This window comes from Strix uralensis, chromosome 7 (assembly GCF_047716275.1).
Source record: "Strix uralensis isolate ZFMK-TIS-50842 chromosome 7, bStrUra1, whole genome shotgun sequence".
NCBI lineage: Eukaryota > Metazoa > Chordata > Aves > Strigiformes > Strigidae > Strix > Strix uralensis.
Genome location: NC_133978.1, coordinates 18,450,335 through 18,470,489, shown reverse-complemented (window position 1 = coordinate 18,470,489; position 20,155 = coordinate 18,450,335). Strand labels below are relative to the sequence as shown.

Genomic DNA, 20,155 nt, shown 5'->3' with positions numbered 1-20,155 from the left:
AGCACACCCTTTGCTGGAATCGGATAAATTTATGGGGAGTGACAGCCCTCCTCTCCTTGGAGACTGCAAGCACTGGTGGATTCCCTGGTTTTGGTTAACAGGGAAGTGGAGGCTTACTCATAAAAGGTTGGAGCTACAGAAAGGAAGCACCACTCTTCCGATTTCAGCCTGAACATGCAAAATGTACAGGCATTTAATAAAATAAGAAAAAGGAAAGAAGAGACTGGGTGAGTAAAACAATACAGGCTCAAAGGTCAAGTTTGACAAGAGCATTCAGCACAAAAACCTGCTCCAAACATTAGTCTGCTCTCAAGCAGCTTTGTTCCTTCCTGGCACCCTCTGCTCCCACCTCTGCTGCTGCTGAGTAGCAGCTATTGGATCAGATTTGTATTTATATGAAAAAAAGAATGAAATCTTCTAAGTTTTTGTTAGCATAAAATTCAAAATTGTGCTAGGATTGCTGGCTACAATCAGTCTCCGGGCCACCAGTAGACACCTCAGTCATTTCTCTAATCAACTGGCAAGGATGGGGGGAAAGAGGGTGAATGAAAAGCCCATAAGCAGCAAAGATGAGTAAAAGTTTGGTACAAGTATAAGTTTGTCAAGTTGAGAGTTACAGAAGATAATTTTGTTTCTATAAAAAAAGGAAAGTTTTTCTTCAAAATGTTAAATTGAAAGTCTTAATTTTTTTTTAAATCTGTGTTTATTTACTCTAGGAAAAGATGGGAAAAAAGCAGGCGCAGTATGTCTAAATAACCATTAAGTATATGTTTCATACTGAAATGGTTCTACAAGGAACAAGTAACAAGCATTTTCCAATTTTTTTTTTCCACATTTTTAAGTTACAGGTCAAATGATATCACTCTGTAGGCTAACCAGAGTTTCCTCCTGCATATCTATCTGTTTTTTAAAGCGGTATCTGCTTCTTGCCTTTCTTCATAACTTTTCATAACTTAATTATCAGAGTGTCCACATTTTATTTATACATACCAATTTGCTTGCTTACCAACCTTGCTTTTCAGATTGCAAACTCTTCAGAGCAAGAACCTTTTTTTTTTTTTTAATTCTAATACATATCTTGGTGGTCACCTTGACAGTACAAGAATACAAATTAGGTTTAAAAGATCACAAGTTGAACTTGGCTATACATACCAACTAAAGTTTGATTAATTTTAAAATGTTTTATTGCTTCTAAAAAGAAAATCAATGTGTTACTTTGGTTTTTAGGTTGAAATAACTTAAAACTGAATGATTCAGCAATTTAATACTACAGAAATAAAATGTTAAAGAAAAGTAACTGAGAGCAACAGGCAATGGTAGGGGTTTGACAAGGTTCCACAGAGATAGAGGCTGGAAATTTTTAATTTGTCTGCTAGGTTAGTTATTTTGGTTTTGTCAAGCACGCTGTTTTTATAGCGTTGGGGTTTACTTTAAATGACAGTGCATGCACTGTAAAGCCTGTTGTGTTACCTTTATGAGTGCCTATATGCTACTGCCATGCTTTAAAGGGCTTATTACACAAACATGATTCAAGAGCTCTTGCTGGAAAGCATTTGTCAAAACTGCTATTATAATAACTGTAACCAGATTAATTTAATTCACTATGTAGTTAATAATTGTATAAATTCAGCATTGCATAATTCACATTAAAATGTATGTGACATTATTTTAAAAGGTGGTAGATTGACTGTCCTGCTTACCACAATGTAATACTTTTAAAACTGATTATTTAAAAGTATATTACAGAGATCATAGTTTGGGGTATTTAATTGTCTAAGAAATTATCTGCAAGTAATGTAGGGGAAAAATAAACTTCATTTTGGGCCAAATTATCTTTCTAGAGTGGCATAATGTTTAAAAAGTTCCATTAAAAACAGTGGAGTTGCTCTGTTTTTAACTGGCATTTTAAGAGCAAAATATTTTGCCATTGAGATTAGAACAAATTTCAGCCTCCACTGCAATGACATCTTCTAATAGCTTTAAAACCTGCAAAATCCTGAGAAAATTCATTTAACAAGCATGTTTCATTTTTCAAAAATAAATAAGTAGTCTAGGGAGATCTTAATTGTAGGCAACACAGAATTTACAAATACAGCGTGAGAAGGAAGGGATAATTGTAAAAGTTCTAGAGCTGAACTCTGAGTTAAAAGGATGAAAAATTGAAATTTCTACATGTAATTTGAATATTTAAAGACAGTGTTGTAGAATTTCTATGGTATATCTACCTCAGCAATATCTAACTCATATCCAATTATTTTTTTTAAAGGAGAAATATATATACACATTAACTTATTTTTAGTAATGTTTTTAGGGAAGGCTGTCTCTTTCATTCCGATGGACTGATTTTATTTATGAAACTAAATATAAATTCTCCCAGAAGAAAAAGCTCCTTCAGAACTTCTCTGTAGTGACCTAATGCTCACTCCTTCTCTTTTCAGTCTTACTGATGCTCAAGTAAAATAGAAGTGCCTTGGGCCCATTGCTGCCTCCACTGACAACCCATGCTTCTCAGATTATCATGTAGCATAAACAAAGCTGTCATGTAACATGGCATTTATTTAAATGATGTGATTTCTGTGTTCACCACTCTGAAACTGAGGTATAGCTAAGAAAGCTTGCAAGTTTTGACAGGTGTGTTTGCCCTGCTAGGGCAATATGCTTCATGTATAAAAAATGTGAGGCATAATGCAGTTTTTGTCATGCTCAAAATGAAATTATAATGTGGTTTTCTCTGGTTTTGTTTTGGGGTTTTTTTGTAGCCAATGCCCTGATAAGCTTTGACCTGATTATAGGTTGATATTTGTCAGAAATTTCTCCCATAGGAAGTGTTTTGATGGTCCAGCTATGCAATGGTTTAAAATATGTCTGTAGAAAAACATGAAATGGAATACAAACATACATGCATTCTTTCTAGTGTGTGGGTCAGTGCAAACAGTCAGTGAAGTGCACAGTCTGCTTTCTGAGCTGAAAGATGACTCATTTTTGCATAGGCCTCATAGCCAAGTTTCAGAAGGTTGAAGAGCATGTGTGAGCTAGAACATATGTGTCAGTGTAACTTGCATGTACATGTGTGATGTATTCTTTACATTAGACATGGACATTTCAACTGTCATCATTTGTGTGTGTTTTCAATTCTTTAGCTACCTATTTATGACTAGAAACAGATTTGTTTCTATTTCCCATTCACATATACGTCTCAAAAAATAGTAGTTGGTGGGAGGGGTGTCCTGGTTTTTTACATGTAAGGATGAGATAAGATGTACAGTGGACAAACCAGTACATGTAGGATTTATAGTACAGAAAGAGATATTGGTATTTGTTAATATCCAAGGCCAGATCTGTTTTTGTGTCACCCTGTACTTTCACGGTTGTGGCTACGCTTGCTTCAGTAGAGCATGCTCTACATAAGATCATACAATTAATCAGTTTCATTTATTGTAACCCATCTCTTCTGTCTTCAGGACTGATTTTGATCTGAGCTCTTCATAGGAATTCCAAAACAGTCATTGTGTTGTATCGGTGAAACCTCTGCAGAACCTCTTCTTGATTTTGTGCTTATGACTTCACACCCTTTGCCCTTTCTGAGTCCTCAACCCCTTTCATAGTCCGGACAGAGATCACAGGGAAGGGATTTAGGTTTGAACACTATCTTATGTCTTCAGCAGCCATGCTGAGTTAGAGGAGTGCATTTTCTGGCAGTTTAGTGGGTGCAGTTTCTGCTCCCTCTGAAATCTGTGCCTAGCGGGCAAATGGCAGTACTCTTGTGTGCTCGGAAAGGCTTTTTCAACAGAGTTCACTGCCGTTCTAAACCTTAAACATTGTGACACATGCCAGAAAAATTCAGCGGCTTGCTCTTTAGAGCAGTTTTTCCATATATGTATGCATACATATATATATATAAAAAAAATGTTATATTAGCACCAAACTGAAGCAAAACTAGTACTTTCTGCTGACCTCTTGCTTCCCTGTCTTTTACACACAGCCACAGTGTTTTGTTTACTTGTGCAAACAAAGAATTATTTAATATCAGAAGTAAAGTAGAGCTTCAACTCATGGCACTGGCAGTGATGATACAGAAAATACTGATGTTTAAGTGGCTTCCACACCTTCTATAAAGTAAACAAAACACATTTGGGCTTATAGAAGCTATTCATGAGTCATTAGTTGATGCTGTTACATTTTTTACAATTGTAACTGGATACAGAGTTCTGAGTCTGATCTCATGCTGGTATAAATCAAGAGTTATTTCAAAGAAGTGGTGTTGAATTAACAGGAGTGCAGACAGAATCAGACGTAGGTTCAGAGGATATATGCTGAGTGCAAAAATAGTGTTTAATTTTACATCATGGCTAATAGTTGATGTGTATGAGTGTACAAGTTCCTTTGGAGGAACCTTCTTTCCCCTATTAACTCTAACCCTATGAATCACACTTCAGTGAGATGCTATGAATATGACTTCTGAATGAAAATACTCTTAACTAGATAATGGGACAATCCGTATGTCTGAGGAGAGCTATAAAGGAACGACAAGTCTCACTGAGCATCTTTGGATTAACTTTACTTCCTAGGAGAGAGGGAAAGTGGGGTCTGCACACTGTCATTTCCCCTGCAGATATCTACAGGACCATGAGTAGGGCCACAGAAGATTCAAAGTCTTTGGCATCATATTTCTTTCTCTGTTTCTACTGAGAATGAACTAGCTGCCTCTGAGGGACAGTACTTTGCGCCCTGGCCAACACAGCAATATGAACTTACTTTTGCTTAGCAAGCTGAGAATTTTAGCCCAATTGCACTACTTGGGTCTTTTACTACAGAAATAAATTAATATTTGTATTAATTGTATCATACCATAGACATATAAATACATTATAAATTACAACTGCTCTATAACTTCTTTAGGGTAACATTGTTTGTTATAGCAATAAAGGCTTAACTTCTTCTAGATTACTAGTTATAAAGTTTTCTTTGCTACATGTTGAATTCATTAGAACACAGCATCATTTGTTGCATATTATTAAAATATTTGATTAGAAAGATCCCAAAACATGTGGCTGACTTGCATCTCGCTTGTTATACTGTTTAACTCCATTGACTTGCACAAATAAATTCCTTATTTTTCTGACACACCCTGCATAGCTACAGCACCAGGCCAAACAATGCACAGAAGTAGATGGAGAAGAGAGGAGATGTTGGCATGCAAAACAAGGCAAACTTAACATGCACACAGAAAGTGCCGGGGGGGTGGAGTGTTCATCCAGTACAGCTATCTGAAAGTCCCAGCCTGAAAATGCAGGATCTCATTCTGTTTGCTTTGAAATGACAGGGTGAATCAGCACTGCCAGGTTTGAAATACATCATCACTTGGAAGTCTTAAGGATTTCTAACTGGGGGTTCAGCACACAGTGCCCTGCCCCACATTACCTTTTAACTTGGGACAGTGCTGTGCTGCTACGGTGGGAGACTTGGGGTATCTATTTCATTTATGTTATCAAGTGAGGTATCTTTGTGTGAAGTACAGCAACAACAGCATTTTTTACCGTAGAGAAAACAGGAGAAAGTGTTGTTATGCTAATGATTTTTAAAGACGTATTAATGTGCTGAAGGAGGTGCAGAGACTTAGAGCCTGTAGGCTTCTGGATTTTACCTTCCACAGAGAAGAGCTCAGAATCATCCTGACTGACATGGGCTTGTTTCAAAAACTTTTCTCATTGCTTCTTACCTTATAGCTGCCCAGAGACATTTATAGGTTTTGAGTTCAGGTTTCTATGTTCTATTAAGTTCTTCCTGTCTCTTTTTTTTTCCCCCTCCTTTCTTTTTATCTGTTTTTGGCCCCTGATCTAAAGAAAATTAGAGAGGATGGAGGTGGGGAAGGAGATGGGACAGTATTCTGTTTCACAGTTGTTCCTTTTTTTACAAGTTAAAGCTCACAAAAGAAACCTGAATGTGTCTCCATCTTGTAAGCATCTGTACTACCACTACCAGCCCACGGATCAAAAGATGATTTGAGGAAATAGCTAGATGATTTTGTATATATTTTAGGGCTCCTTGCCTCCTTTTATTTTATTTTAAAACAAAATTAAGGACACTCCAACATGTTGCCCATAAGAGTTCTGTTACAGGTAATTAAATGTAAGTTTACACATTTAATCTACTTTTAAGAGCAAGAGAGACTGGTAAATGACCCAGTTAAGGAAAGTACTCAGCCTAATTGGATGTAATGATTGCTTGCTGGTGTTTATTACTGTACTAAGAGTAGACGTGTAGTCTGTGATTCTAATTTGGTTTAAAGACAGACCTGTAGTTTTTGTAGCTATCATCAGAGTTTGATTGTTTCAGTTAACATCATGAAATAGACTTGTGTTCATTTGGGAGCTTAAATGTATTAGAATGGAAGGAGCACTGTTTTTTTCAGTTAATATTGCTCTCCAATTATTATCACTCCAGACTGTTTTACCTACAAAAATATCCTAAGCTAGATATGCGAGCACATATTTTTGCCTGAGGAAAATAGATAGATTGCATATCTTTATGTACATAATGCAACAAATTAACAATAACTAAATTTACCAATGAGCTGATTCCTTCTGATTTATCTGTGAATTTTGTCTTCAGTCTATGAAATCACCACATTAATGTTTGATTTTTATTATTTCTATATCATTCTAAACCAGTTGAGTTCCTCACTAATGTAAAATCATTGAGAGTTGAATCAAAGTCCTGAAATGTTAACTTCATTAATGCTTATTGCTAAAACTTCCCTAATTATAGACACCTTATTGCAATTTGCACTCACAATTATGGACTTCCAGGAAATTATATCCAAGCGGAATGTGTTGTATCCCAGGGTGTTTACCATAGAAGATATTTGTTGCTTAAAAATAGAACACTGGATTTTATGCCCAGAGGAGTAGCACTTGGACTTCACTTACATAATTATTCTTTATTTCATAAGCTCCCAGCATGATAAATGAAATTGGAACTGACTTCAAAAAGCAAGGCCACTGGTGACCAGTGCACTTAGCCAAGGTGTCTCTATGTTCACTATGATGGATTTTGGAGTTCTATGACATAATAGATCACACACAAAAATGAAGTTAAAGCAACATTAAAGTCACAAAAACAACGGTATTCAGAATGGAGACTTCTGCTTCATCTTAATTCACCCTGTTGTGCCTAATTGTTACAATACACAGATCAGTGAGAGATGTTAGCTATTTTTATGCTATTACACAGACGTGGGAAGGTAATTTAATGGCGGCTTTAATTTTAACTGACTTCATTTATTGTGAAGGAAAGAAAAAAACCCTCACTATTTTGTTGCATCTTTCAGTATGTATTATTGTTAACTATAGTTTAGTAGACTCTACTATGCTAGTACAAGTTCTCCTAAGGTTAAAGAAAGATGATTTGCCTATTGGACATGTGCAGATGGTAGTATCTTTATAATGTAGTATGTGCTCCAAAGCCATGCTGTCTCCTTCTGAAGCTTCAGTACTTCAAAATATGATATTATTGCTCCTCTTGAAAATACATAAATTTGTAGAGACAGAATGTATGACCCAGGTAGAGAGAGAAAACTGTGATCAGGAAAAAAAAGATTGTTCTCATACCAGATTAATTCCTTGATGTATTTGGGGTTTTAGACTAATTCAGTTAGTTACATTTACTGCAGAAAGAATAGAATAAGAGCTCATATTGCAATACTTACCTGCAAGTACTAGAGGGAGCTGAGGAAAGAAATCAAGACAGAGGAGGAAAATAAAGGAGAAAGATGATGGTGAGAACTTTCACTTGTTACTTTGCTTGAATGGAGTCTTATTTGATGCCAAGCCCCATTAACAGCATTCGAAATACAGTGTCTGTGCATTATTCACTCTCTGTGCCCAAACACATACATTTGTATGCATATGCAAGTGTCTACTGTGTATTTAACATAGAACATCTGTGTGTGCCCATGCACACTTGGGAAGGAAGCAGATTAGTTTATTACAATGTGTCTTCAACAGAGTTATCACTTTGTTCATTGTTTTAGTATTATCTAGAGCAAATCATATATACCTTCTTATGAAATGGATGAATACACTGCTCGTCTGGCAGAGTTTAATGTAAGACCTCTCTTTCTTGATTTCCAATTCAAATGAATCCTGTTAAAATTACTAAAAAACATTGCTCTTGAACACTATCTTAAGAGCACAACACAGCATTGAAGCACATTTCTAAATAGCTTTCTTAACAGGATAGAGAGTAGGATGCACTGAGAACTGACTGAAACCTGTTCTTTAATTGGAATATTCATCTTATGTTTTTCATTACTCTTTTTCCTTTGCCTCTCATGGATGGTTGTTGCTAATGCTCCCCTCCCCTCCCCTCCTGGTGGGCCAGCCAACAGTTCCCTCTGGAGGCAGCATCATTATATCTGCCTGGTTCACTTAGTAGCAGATGGTGAAGAGCAGTAGAGCTGATACACTGCATTTCACAGAAACCAGGATCCTTCTGGTACCTCTGCAGCATACACAGACTTGCCTGATTTGAGACTGTGAATTCTTTATATGCCTCCCAAACTAGGTTTCCTTGTTTGCTACTATGTACGTCAGTGTAAGAGCAATTTTTATGATCTGCTCTGTTGCTGTACAGTGAAGAAACTACTCATCTCCAGCTTTCAGCTACTGGAGGATCTATTCCCCATTTTATTTATATTTTTACCAAAAATTAAAAGAAAACAGCTCTGATGGTTTTCATTTTCACTGGTTGACAGGCTTTTCTTCCCCCTCCCCTTTTTTTAATTCCTGCTGTCTGCCAAAGGACAATCTGTTTGCTCTGAGACAGTTTAATGCATACTGACTACCAGAGGCAGAACTTCCATTGGCTCTGTTACAGGGGTAATTTACACTTTAACAAGGTATTGTGACAAGGTGGTAATTATATTTTTATCACGTCATTATGACATTACCACCTGGAAAGCCATAGCTGATTAATTAGTGGCATATATTAAATTTATAACCCTAGAACTCTAAAGTTATCATACCTAAGTGGTGTAATTATGTTGAACTGTGGTGTGGCAGTGAATCGGAGGTGAAGATGCTGAGTATCCACCTATTGCAATAGGTTTAACGAGTGCCAGTAGAGGGCAGGGAGCTGCAGAGGAAATATTTTTTTTTAAAAGAAATGCTAAGGAAGAGGGTGAAGTCATTGAAATCTTGAAACCAAATCTAGTCAGATGGCAAGTTGCAAGGCTTCTTACGTATATGTGTTTTTTAAAAAGATGTAATTTGAGAACACTTTGATTTACACTAGTTCCTGGTTTCTATTTCACAGCTTTATTTTAGTTAGTTCATGTGCATTTTGTTTTTTACAATGCAGCAATTTATGCTGAACTTTTGGAGGCTTAGACTGGCCATTCTGGAGGCCACATCACCTCTGCAACTAATAGGAAGGACTGGTTTTGGCAGGATGGATTTTTCTTAGTCTTGTCTAGGTGTTTTATGTTGTTTCTCCTGATTTACTTTTTTTCTCTTGCCCTTAATATTAGGAGATAAAGAAAAGAAATGAGGCTGGAAGTAATTAATGAAAATATCCACAACAAATAGGTTGATCAGATGTGTTCTTGTATCCCTATGCAGTAAATACAGACAGAATTATAAACCAAATCTATTTTTATCCAAATTATTATGTTAAAGGTCAGAGCTCCAGTTTTGAATTGTTTTGATTTTCACTGTTTGTTGTGTTTTTCAAAGTCATATTTCCAAGTAACTCATGTTTTGTTCTCCCCTTCTACTATAGAAAATGAAGTGACTACTTTCCCCGTGTTGGTGAGTGATCAGAGTGAAATTGTGGATACCAATGGAGCTGGAGATGCATTCGTTGGAGGTATTTCTTACTTCTTTCTCTGTTTGGAGATTATTTTCTTATTCTCTCTGTATAAAATTACCATTTTTTCATTCAACTGTCCTTCAGAGTGAACTTCATTCTTTTAGGGCTTTTCTCTGCATCCTGAAGTTATATGGCTTAATTAAGTTCTGATTTTCAAAGGAAAAGTGTGTTCTATTACTTTAAAAGTAATATGCCATTATGCTGTACTATGGTCGTTTTCATGAGATTAATTGTATCTGTCAGACTGTTGCGTAAACAAGCTGCATAAAGTACTATATAGTGTACAGAAATCCCTCCTGGCTTAAATGTTAACACATTGTTGTTCTTTAAAACAGGTTGTAGTGAATATTAAACAGTATGTTAATAAGTGAGCATAATGTCTTCTGATCGTGTCAATTTTGGTAGAACATCTGCTTCCAATACAATTATTTGGACATCAGAAAAGAACACAAAGGGTTAATTTGTTAAAACAAATGCAGAAAATATCTGGCATTGCTTAATATCCATTTGCAAACTTACTATTTTTTTTGGCACAAGCTCTAAGGAAAAAAGAGGATGTTATGTCTATGCCTGTTTTAAAAAATGATTCAATATAAGCCAAAAACCAATCTAATCCAAAAGTTCTGTCATTCATTGTAACCTTCATACATGTAGTTCTGTGATGCACTATTGCATCCTGAAGGCTCTAATATCCAGTGCATATTAGCTGTAAGGAGCTCCATTAGTCACTAATTTACTGGAAACATTACCAAAGAGACTTTATAAATAGGATTGCAGGGCTCAGTCTTGTAGCTCTGAAGGAGATAACAAGCAGTGTGTTACCAAATTAAAGCCTCAGAATTGTGTCCCACTTCAAGAAAGTATTCAACATAGCTTAATCTTAAGCATGTGAGTAATTCCATCCATACTTAATACATCACTTAAATGATAAATTTTCAGTATATGCTTAAATCTGGCTAAAAATAGGAATGTTATTATTCATTGCTTTGGTGCTTTCGTGAATCAAAGAGGACAGAAATAGAGGGAAACACATTAGGTCATATTATTCATACACCTTTTAGTGCACGCTTGTCACTCTCTATTGTTCCTAAGTCACAAACAAGACTATATTTGAACCAGTAAGTAGCAGTGACTATAACATAAATAAGATCTTCTTCAAGTGCTTGTCCTTGTATATATGTGCTCTGTGTATCAGCTGTGCCAGTAAGCTGCTGTTCTTGTGAAAAAAAGAGAAAAGATCTTGCCTATTTGTTTTCAGATCCTGAAAATTAAAATAATACTGGGTAGGGCCCAGGCGGGCAATATGCTAGACATCAACCAAGCTTTGCCTCAGCAGGAAGCAGCTTTTCATGTGTCTGCCATGTTCATCTTGGGTTGTATTCTCAGTTCTTCAGATTTTAGGCATTTTGAAATCAGGACTTTTTTTTTTTTTTTAATAATCCTACTTTTGTTCTTTCCTGGTTTAATAGCAGGAAGACTATTGCAACTAAATAATTAGGCTTTAGGAACTGCCTGGTCTCTCATAACCCTTCCTCTTTAAATTATATCCTTTTCCCTGGTACTGCCATAGCTGCTGTTTTTCTGTGGAAGGGCTAAAACGTTGTCTTCAGTTAAATTATTCAGAACATCCTGAATGAAAAGACTGATATAAGCCACATCAGACTCTATTCCAAACTGCTACCTTTCACGAGCAGTGTAAGGAGTTCAGGCACTCCTGTCAGGCTGGTCTTGGATCGGTTGTGAGATTTCTTTCTCCAGGGGGAAAAATTATGTGAAAAATGCTAAACTCTGTTGGGAAGGAAGGAAAGAAAAAGAAGAAATCTTCTAAAAGATCAACTCCCCTTTGTCATTCTGTCTATTGAGATAACATTTCTGGATACAGCAAGCTTCAGTGTATTTGGGGTAATCTTAACAAAGGTCCTGTATCACTGTTTATGGCCATGTATTATTTCCCTCAGTTCCCCCACAAATAGCAGTGAGGCATCAGATCCTTTTTGTGTGGAGCACAAGTGCAGTGCAGCCCAATAGTAGCATGGCATTGTACAGCTCTCCCTCAATACCAGGGAAAGAAAGGAACACAGCTGGTTTTCCTTCTGTAATGGAAGTTGGCTCAGCAGTTGCAAATCTGTCTGAAATCTCATTGTGGTTAGACACTTACCTGAGTATTGGTATGTGAGCTTAGGTTCTTGTTGCACCATATTTCTCTCTGCTGTGACTCAAAGCAACAGGAGCTTTAGAATATCCATAGTTCTTCCATTAGCTTCTAAGATATCTTAGTTCTCCTCTGTCACCCCATAAACAATAAATTGGTCATTTAGTCTCCTCAGAGCACAGATTTTCCTGAGTTTAGTCCAGATGGGAGATTTGGGAGTCATAACAGTCTAGATACACAGCTGATTCTAGTCTTCTATACTGTGGTCTCCTTCTTCATGGAGTCATTTCATTTTCCTTCCCATATGTAGGAAATAGGATACTAGGCTGGATAGTCTTTGATTTAGTCTGTGTTTCATTTGGGGGAAATGTCTGTATTTTATCTATATCACACTTTTCATGTGTTTTCAAAGTACGTATTTGCAAAAGGAAAAGTTCTTTCTTGTCTCCTTACCAGAAAGCCCTATGCAGTAATGGTGGTAATACTACTCAACATATATATCTTCTGTTGATTCTAGCATTGAGCCAGATACAGTGTTATTGTCCTGACAAAATTTTTATAATGGGAAGCTTATATTCTCTTCAGTGTATTTCTAGCTTTTTTCTTTGATTGAGGTTTTTATCAAGTTGTTACTACCGAGGCAACAGTACATGTAATATTTTGATTTTAGTGTCCTTGTAGCAAAATGTTTCAAAATTCATCCCTTGACAAAAAAATGCACTCAGTGTTATAAGATACTCTCCTGGAAACGTTGTTCCTTTATTCAAACAGCAGAGAACAAGACTCCCATGGCAAAGCTTTCCATACTTCTCTGGGACTGGTATATTAACATGACTGAACAGTGGGTTTGTTGGAGCAGATGTCTTGGTTGAGAGGGGAATGTGGGATATAATGAGAACTAACCCCATCAACCAGGATTTATTTTACATTAGGAGGTTGTTAGACTCTATCATATTTTGAAAGGTCTTTCATGGAGGCACTCTCTTCCAGAGGTATAACTCACAGATTGTAAGGAAATTCCTTCTCAATAATTATGCCAACTTGGCAAATCACTCCTCATGTGTTTCTCCATGTGAAAGTGGAAAATAAGAAATCTGTTGGGTTTTTTTTTCTCTAGAACCTATCTAACTACTGAAGGTCTTGAAATCTTAAAGTCATGAAAAAGTTTAAAGACACAAAGTTTCTGGGCACTTGTGACTTGGTGAGTTGATTCATGAGTTCAGCATTTCTGAACATGAAGTCGCTGGCCTCCAAGGAGAACTAGCTCACTCCAACAGCTAGCAACAAGAAATAAACTGCATTTTTCAGTTGAAATGTGTTTTTATTAAGTTGGCACCAGGAATGTCTCTGAATTTCTTGCCTCTTACTGCAGGCATCAAGTCATCTGCCACTCAGGCTGGTGCAATGCATGAATGAGAAACTGGGTTTTAAAATTGCTGCAGGTATCTTTATGCTAAAAACACTTCTTTAAACAATAGTAACAGAGTTCTGCCTTTATTGCTTGCCAGCAACACTGCTACCTCTCAGAAGTTTAAGCAATAATGATTTACTTTGTAGCATCTCAGCACCTTATGTGGATTTCAGGGGTACCACAAATTTTTGGTTATAAAACCCTGAAATACCCATAAATTAAAGTTGCAATTCCACCTCCAGATTCTGATGACATTGACAAATCACTTGAGCTTTGCTGACATGGCTTATGTCACAAAAGTGCTCTTAATGGAATTACAGTCTTCGTTTATAGAGTTTGGGGAACATTCTATTACTCGTGAAGTTAACATTTATTTATTACTAGTAGCCCCAGTTTGAAGTTTTGCCATAATGATAATCAAAGCATATTTAATAGCAATGAATAGACTGAAATATGGACAGTTTTGCCATCTTGTGCTTTCCTTTATGCCATCTTGCTCTCTTTAGCCAGAGTAGGTCTGCCTTCTGTTTGGACTCCCCTTTTTGCCACCATAACTAATGAAAACAATAAGCATCTTTTCTGGTAGTTACTGCCATTGTTCCCTGCAAAATCTCTCCCCTAGATTCTGTCTACTCAGTGGAACTGGGTAGAGAGTTCATAATAAATTAATAGGAGAAGGTGTAAAATCAATGTTTCTTCAGGTTCTGTCAATATAAATATATTGACTTAGTAATCTACTATGATTTAATCATATACTGCATGAAAAGTACTAGAGTATGAAATGTAATCACAAATCATTTTCAAGTACTGTGATGAAATAGGGACAGAATGATCACACCAAGTGTCTATTACTTAGCACCATGTTATAAAGATGTTATACCATTCTCAAGGAAAAGAAATCCCGAGATAGAAGGAGCTATTCATTAAGCATTGTACGGTGCCAAATATGAGCTGATAGCAATTTGCCTCTGTCGGTATCAAAGCTGAGGTCAATGGCTCAAACCACCTGTCAATTTAACAATCGCATTGGCAGCTTTCATGTACTGAGGAATCTTATAAAGCTGCTAGCTATAGTTTGAAAACTACATTCAGAATTTTTTTGGTGCACATGTTTACAGAATAAGCAGTTCTCTCTCTCTCTCTTGTGAAACATAGCATGAACCTTAACGAGATGGCCAAGTGCTGTCTCAGCTACCAGAGAACTACTCTTGATAGAAGACAGGGACAGCACCAAAAGAGGAATTGTCATCTTTTGTATGTGTCCTTGTGTGAGCGTGCCTCATGGCATCCTTATCTTTTCTTTAGAGACCACAGGGCTTAATGGAGATAAGTCCCTCCTTTTATCACTGTTTCTGTTGTCAGACTGGCTCAATAAAGCCATTCCCTCGTCTTTAATATAGAGGTTAATTCTAAACATTATTTTTTCATCTTAATCTAAATGCCTCTACAAATTAGATAAAGACCTTGGACTCCTAGAGTTTGCCTAAAGGTCATCACATTGTTCATATTTTAGCCTGTTTTCGTGAGGTAAATGCAAATTATTTTCTATAGAGTAACACCTAGCTTTGATTTCAGAGCTAAGTAATATTTGGTATACTTCTACATTATTGAAATGTTAAAATATTATCCTTAATGTGAAACATTCTTTGAATATATTATACATATACATATATGTATGTTTATAAAAACACAGCACAAGAAATATAAATATAGGTTTGCAAAGAACCCATACTGCACAGAATAATTGCTCATCATTACTCCTCTACTATTAAAAGTTTGATTCAGAAACCTTCTTTAAAAAAGGTCTGGTTCTGTTTTCTAAACACACTAGTATAACTTTGGAATACCTTGACTGAAGCCAGTGGATTTAAACAAGTATACTATTGATAAAAATGGAAACAGAATTTAATCCAGTATCATAATTCTTATGCTGCTGTTCTGCAGAATCCATCATTTATGGAAGGAATCCAAGAATCTTTAAAATAAAAAATCATCTGAGTTGGCCCTGCTTTAAGCCAGGGACTGGAGCAAGTGACCTCCAGAGGTGCCTTCCAACCTAAATTGTGCTGTGGTCCTATGAGTTCCAGTCCTGTAGGAGTTAGGTTCCCAGATACCATTTCCTGTTCCTTCGAAAAGCCAGCCTCAGTCATCCTCAGAGGGCACTGTTGGTGGCTAAAGAGTAGAAGCTGACTGAATTAAAAAAATGAAGCTTATGCAATGCGAATTCTGTCTTTTCACAATAAATCTGATACTGGGCAAAGATGGACTATATTCATGACTTTGTCTAATAAGTCCCTTACGAATTTCACGTGAAGGAATTGTGAGGATGGAGGCATGTGCACGTATGAGAAATGAAATAAGTTCTTATGGATAGTTGCTATATGGCTATACCAGGAGTGCTAAACATGCCAAGAAGATCTGATAATGCCTTCAGCATAGACAGGTGATTTGTATGGTTTGTCAGAATACTAAATTATGAGTGAGCTTGTGACTATATTGAAAAGAAAGTTCTTTAATGGATTTATACAGCTCTTTAAGATTGTGGAAGAATCTGTTTTCACTAAAAACATTACAGAGAAATGAAATATTCTCTCTGTTGTAAGGCGGCTCTCTGTTGTAAGAGCCACCCTCTCTCCAGTACTCACCACCCCTAAAACATTCTGGATTTGTTGGAATAGGAATTCAAGGAACTAGGAACAGTTCTTTACTGAACAGCAGGAGTGTGATATCAGAAGCTACTTAATCCACTTACGGTGGTCTTTAATTTGTATAAGGTTTTTATACTTCTTTAAGATACCTTGGGAAGTTGTCATCATTTTTTAATCACATTTGATAGAAAGAAATACAGTGGATAAAATATCACTGCTGTGAAGTACTGCCTTCTGATAACACCAGAGCTCTGAGATGCAATTTTATCAGCCAGCTGGGAGTGAGGGGTATTTTCTTGGTGATATCAATTAAATACGTATGTGCATGTAACTTGTTATGGCTAATTTTTGCTACAAAATTTATCTTCATGAGCAAAGAGACAAGGGGATATTACTTTGAATTGTTCCGTCTTTTCTTTAAAGATAAATGTTATACAGAAATCAGCACTCTCTTAGTCTTCATTTATACAACATGGGTGGCTAATTGCCTGTGAGCAATCCTGTTGTTACTAAGATCATGGCTGATGAGATACGAAGCTTTGAAATAAAAATACCTTCTTAATGTCATCAGCATTTTGACTGACAGCCCATTTTGCCCATCTTTAATACTCCTGTTTTACAAACAGCATACCTGAGTATAATAGCTGAGCTGCAGATATGGCATCAATCTTTGCTTGCTAGGGGATAACTTGTCAACATGTTCATGACTTACCGCCCGTCTGTTCTGATGGTATTCGTAACTCTCTCAGATAAACATCACATCTAAACCTAGGCTGTTAGATGGCCATGTTATCTCTGTAACTGACCTTCTACAAACTAGAAAATTACCAGATTATATGTTCCTGGTTGATTTTTCTCAGTCTCAGCTAGAGACACATCATTATTCTGATCAATAGTGAGCCAGTCACTAGTAATTTCAACATTAGTACTGGCACAATTTAGAAATTTGCCACAGTTTGAATTGCAGCTACTTAAACAAAAACATAAAAATAGATATCACTCAGGAAAAACATGGAATATTCCCATTTTCTTTTTAATTCCCTACTTCACTTTTTACCAATTTCCATTCAAAATTATTTTTGTGCTGGCATTATACTTAAAACTAGTAACAAGTGTTGTCCAAGTATAATTTAATTGTGATCCAATCTGATTTGATTGTTTTGTTTTAATTGCTATCCTTCTCTTGGTTTCCAACTGTTCATCTTAATTTTATTACGTATGTATTTTTTATCAAAATACAGTCACGTAAATATGGTAATTCACATTTTCACCTATACAATTTAAAGGCAATCCAGAAAAATACATAGTAGAATCAATGTAAGGCAAAACATTAGTATACTTACTGTCATTTTTTAAATAACATGTAGAAGTGAGAGATCCATTTAAAAGGATCAGTGTATGGAATTAAAAACCCTCAGAAGTTCCTAATTAGACTGAAGCAGGACCTGATCCTTCTAGCTGCTTTGTCTCTTTTCCTGTCAGTGACACCGTCAATGTTAAAGAAGCCTCAGTACACAACAAAAGGATTAATATTTTGCAAAATTGAGTTTTAAAAGGCCTAATTTACCTCACCATAAATTCAGTGACATTCTGGACAGGCTTTGTGAGAAATAAACGTTGAATAGGTTGCATACATTTTAAAAAACAAACCTACTGTGTTAAAAATAGATTTTCAAAACCAATTATAAAGTTCCAATTTTTGCTGTAATAGCTATGGGACAATTACAAATTGACTTAACGCCTCAAAGCAAATCATCACCGTTTAAAATACTTTGTCATGCCTACTATACCTATCCTCATCTCGGTTCATTTTATGTTAATGTGTCATGTGTTAGAAAATCATGTAATGATAAAGAAAATGTTCATGTGGAAGGTTAGAAATTACTTTAATGAGTTATTATTACCTTGCTTGCAGACTGTTGGTAATATTTTTGTGTTATTTTAATGTATTCTGAGTAGAGACAGAGGCACTAGTCAGATTGGATCATCAAGAACATTCCCCTGGGAATCAAGACAGGATATAGTCCCCTAAGAAATGATGTGTCAGATTAAGCTGATGCTATATTTGCAGGAGATACAACAACACACAATTAAATATAAAAATGCACTGAAATATGTTATCTATTTCATGTCTGATACGACTTGGTGTGGTGCTATGGAGATTGACACAGTGGCCATAAAGGTACTTCCCAGGCTGTGGTATTAGCTAGCAGGACCCTCACTCACTTGCAGCTGCCTCTATTATAGAATAGGATGGTAAAGTCTCCTATAATTTGTTCACTTTCCCCACACTGAAATGGGCTCATACTTGAAGTGGGAAGACAGCAAGTTTGCAGTAAAAAAGAAATAAAAGAAAAAAAACGTGGTCCCAGTTGAAAGCAGTGGTAGTAGCAGTGCTTGTAGGTTGGTTTGACACTGATCCTGACTCTGCTTAAAGGGACATTACTGTTATTGGTGATCAGTAAATGATTAGTATCAATCCAGGACTGTAACAGAAATTTAAAGAGGCAAAAGATATTAAATGCCGCTATATTAAAATAGGAGCATTATGAGTATAATGCTAGGGTAGGCTATTACAGCCCACAAAAGTCAAGAAATTCATAGACTGTCTAGCTACCGTATTCCAGCTGCACTGAGTGTTGCTTTTTGATTCTCTTTGCATGCTGCTGCCTTGATTGTGTGGAAGTATGCTTTCAAATAAAACCTGACTGAGAGATGGTCACTCTGCAAACACAACTTCAAATCTCCTAGCTTTTATGCTTGTGAATGTCAGCTATGAAGTTACATTCATGTAGCCTTTTTTGTACTTGAATATATGTTAAAAACTGAATAGAGGATAGTACATAGTATTCCATTTTGTTATGCTTAGAACTTCATTATTTCTACATTAAATTTGTGAAATTCTCTTCCTCTTATCCCAAGCAGTAGGTGTAGTAATCTGCACCATTTAATGTCAATACAACAGATCTGTTTTGAGGCTCAGAAAATTTCCTCAGGTACTAAAAAAAGAAAAGCTTATTTCATTCTGCTGCCTCAAAAATGGCTAAGGAGAATTTTAGCTTTTGAAGAACACTTCTAGGAAACTTTCTAGGAAATGTTTTTAGGAAAAACAAAGTGAAATATCAGCCTGGAAAGTAGTTTTTTCAGATAGTTAGAGAAGATGCTTCCAATGAAAATACCTGTATTTGGTTTGGCATATACAGTGCGTTGAATATTCCTTGTAAACTTGGAGGGATTTTTCTTTTAATCAAATGTTTTTCCCAGATCCTGGATGTTGGAGACAAGTCCAAAGCCACCAGATTCTGATCCAAAAGGGAATTTCCCAAAGTTCATCATGTGGACTTAAAAATTAAAAATAGGACCAAACCAATAGAAGTTCTAACTTTGTTACCAGTTTCCTCCATCACATCTTTCTTGGAGCATATTGTAGACTGAAATTATTCTTTTCCTGGACAATAAGACATGCTGGCGAGTTTAATAGAGGTGATATGCAACAGGTTATAAATAGAGTCCACTGAGGATGATTAATGTGAAGGGTGTCACAGTGCAGAACACTGAAGCCTCTCCTCCAGCTCTGAGCTGTTCCCCCTCAGAGGGTGGACAGTACTCAGTCAAGGCATAGGCCAGCATAGGCCACTGATAGGAAAACTCCCATCAGTCTCAGTAGGCTTCAAATCAGGATCTAAGTTTTCTCCATCCATTGCACAGCCTTCAGGACCAAACCACTGTAGGTACAACCACCATTCCTACTTGCACAAAGACATCAAAGAAATAAGACTGCTAATTTTCCTTGGAGAGAATCACTGATGAGCGCAAGCATCTACACAGGCCTTGGGGAAGTGTGATGACACCTTATTCTATGAGACACAGTGAGCTGGCCCAGTAGGTCCGAACAGTGATAATCATATATGCAATGCAATAAAATTATTCAGCCTTGAGTAACTGATTCCTAATGGAATAACAGGGATGTAGTGGAGTTTTATTTTGATATTTTTATTGTCACATTTTTGCAGGAATCTTTCATTAACATTTTCCACATGTAATGGTTTAAAGCATTAGAGTCTGAACTTTTTT

At 36.4% G+C, this 20,155-nt stretch overlaps 1 protein-coding gene across 5 annotated transcripts in view; it reads left to right on the top strand.

Annotated features, from left to right (window-relative positions):
• Positions 1–20,155, top strand: part of ADK (adenosine kinase) — a 291,237-nt gene that overhangs the window by 262,824 nt on the left and 8,258 nt on the right. For all 5 annotated transcript variants that reach the window (XM_074874605.1, XM_074874604.1, XM_074874602.1 and 2 more), the window contains one exon: positions 9,781–9,867. In XM_074874605.1, coding sequence (XP_074730706.1) covers positions 9,781–9,867 — 87 coding nt within the window. The remainder of the gene's footprint in view (positions 1–9,780; positions 9,868–20,155) is intronic.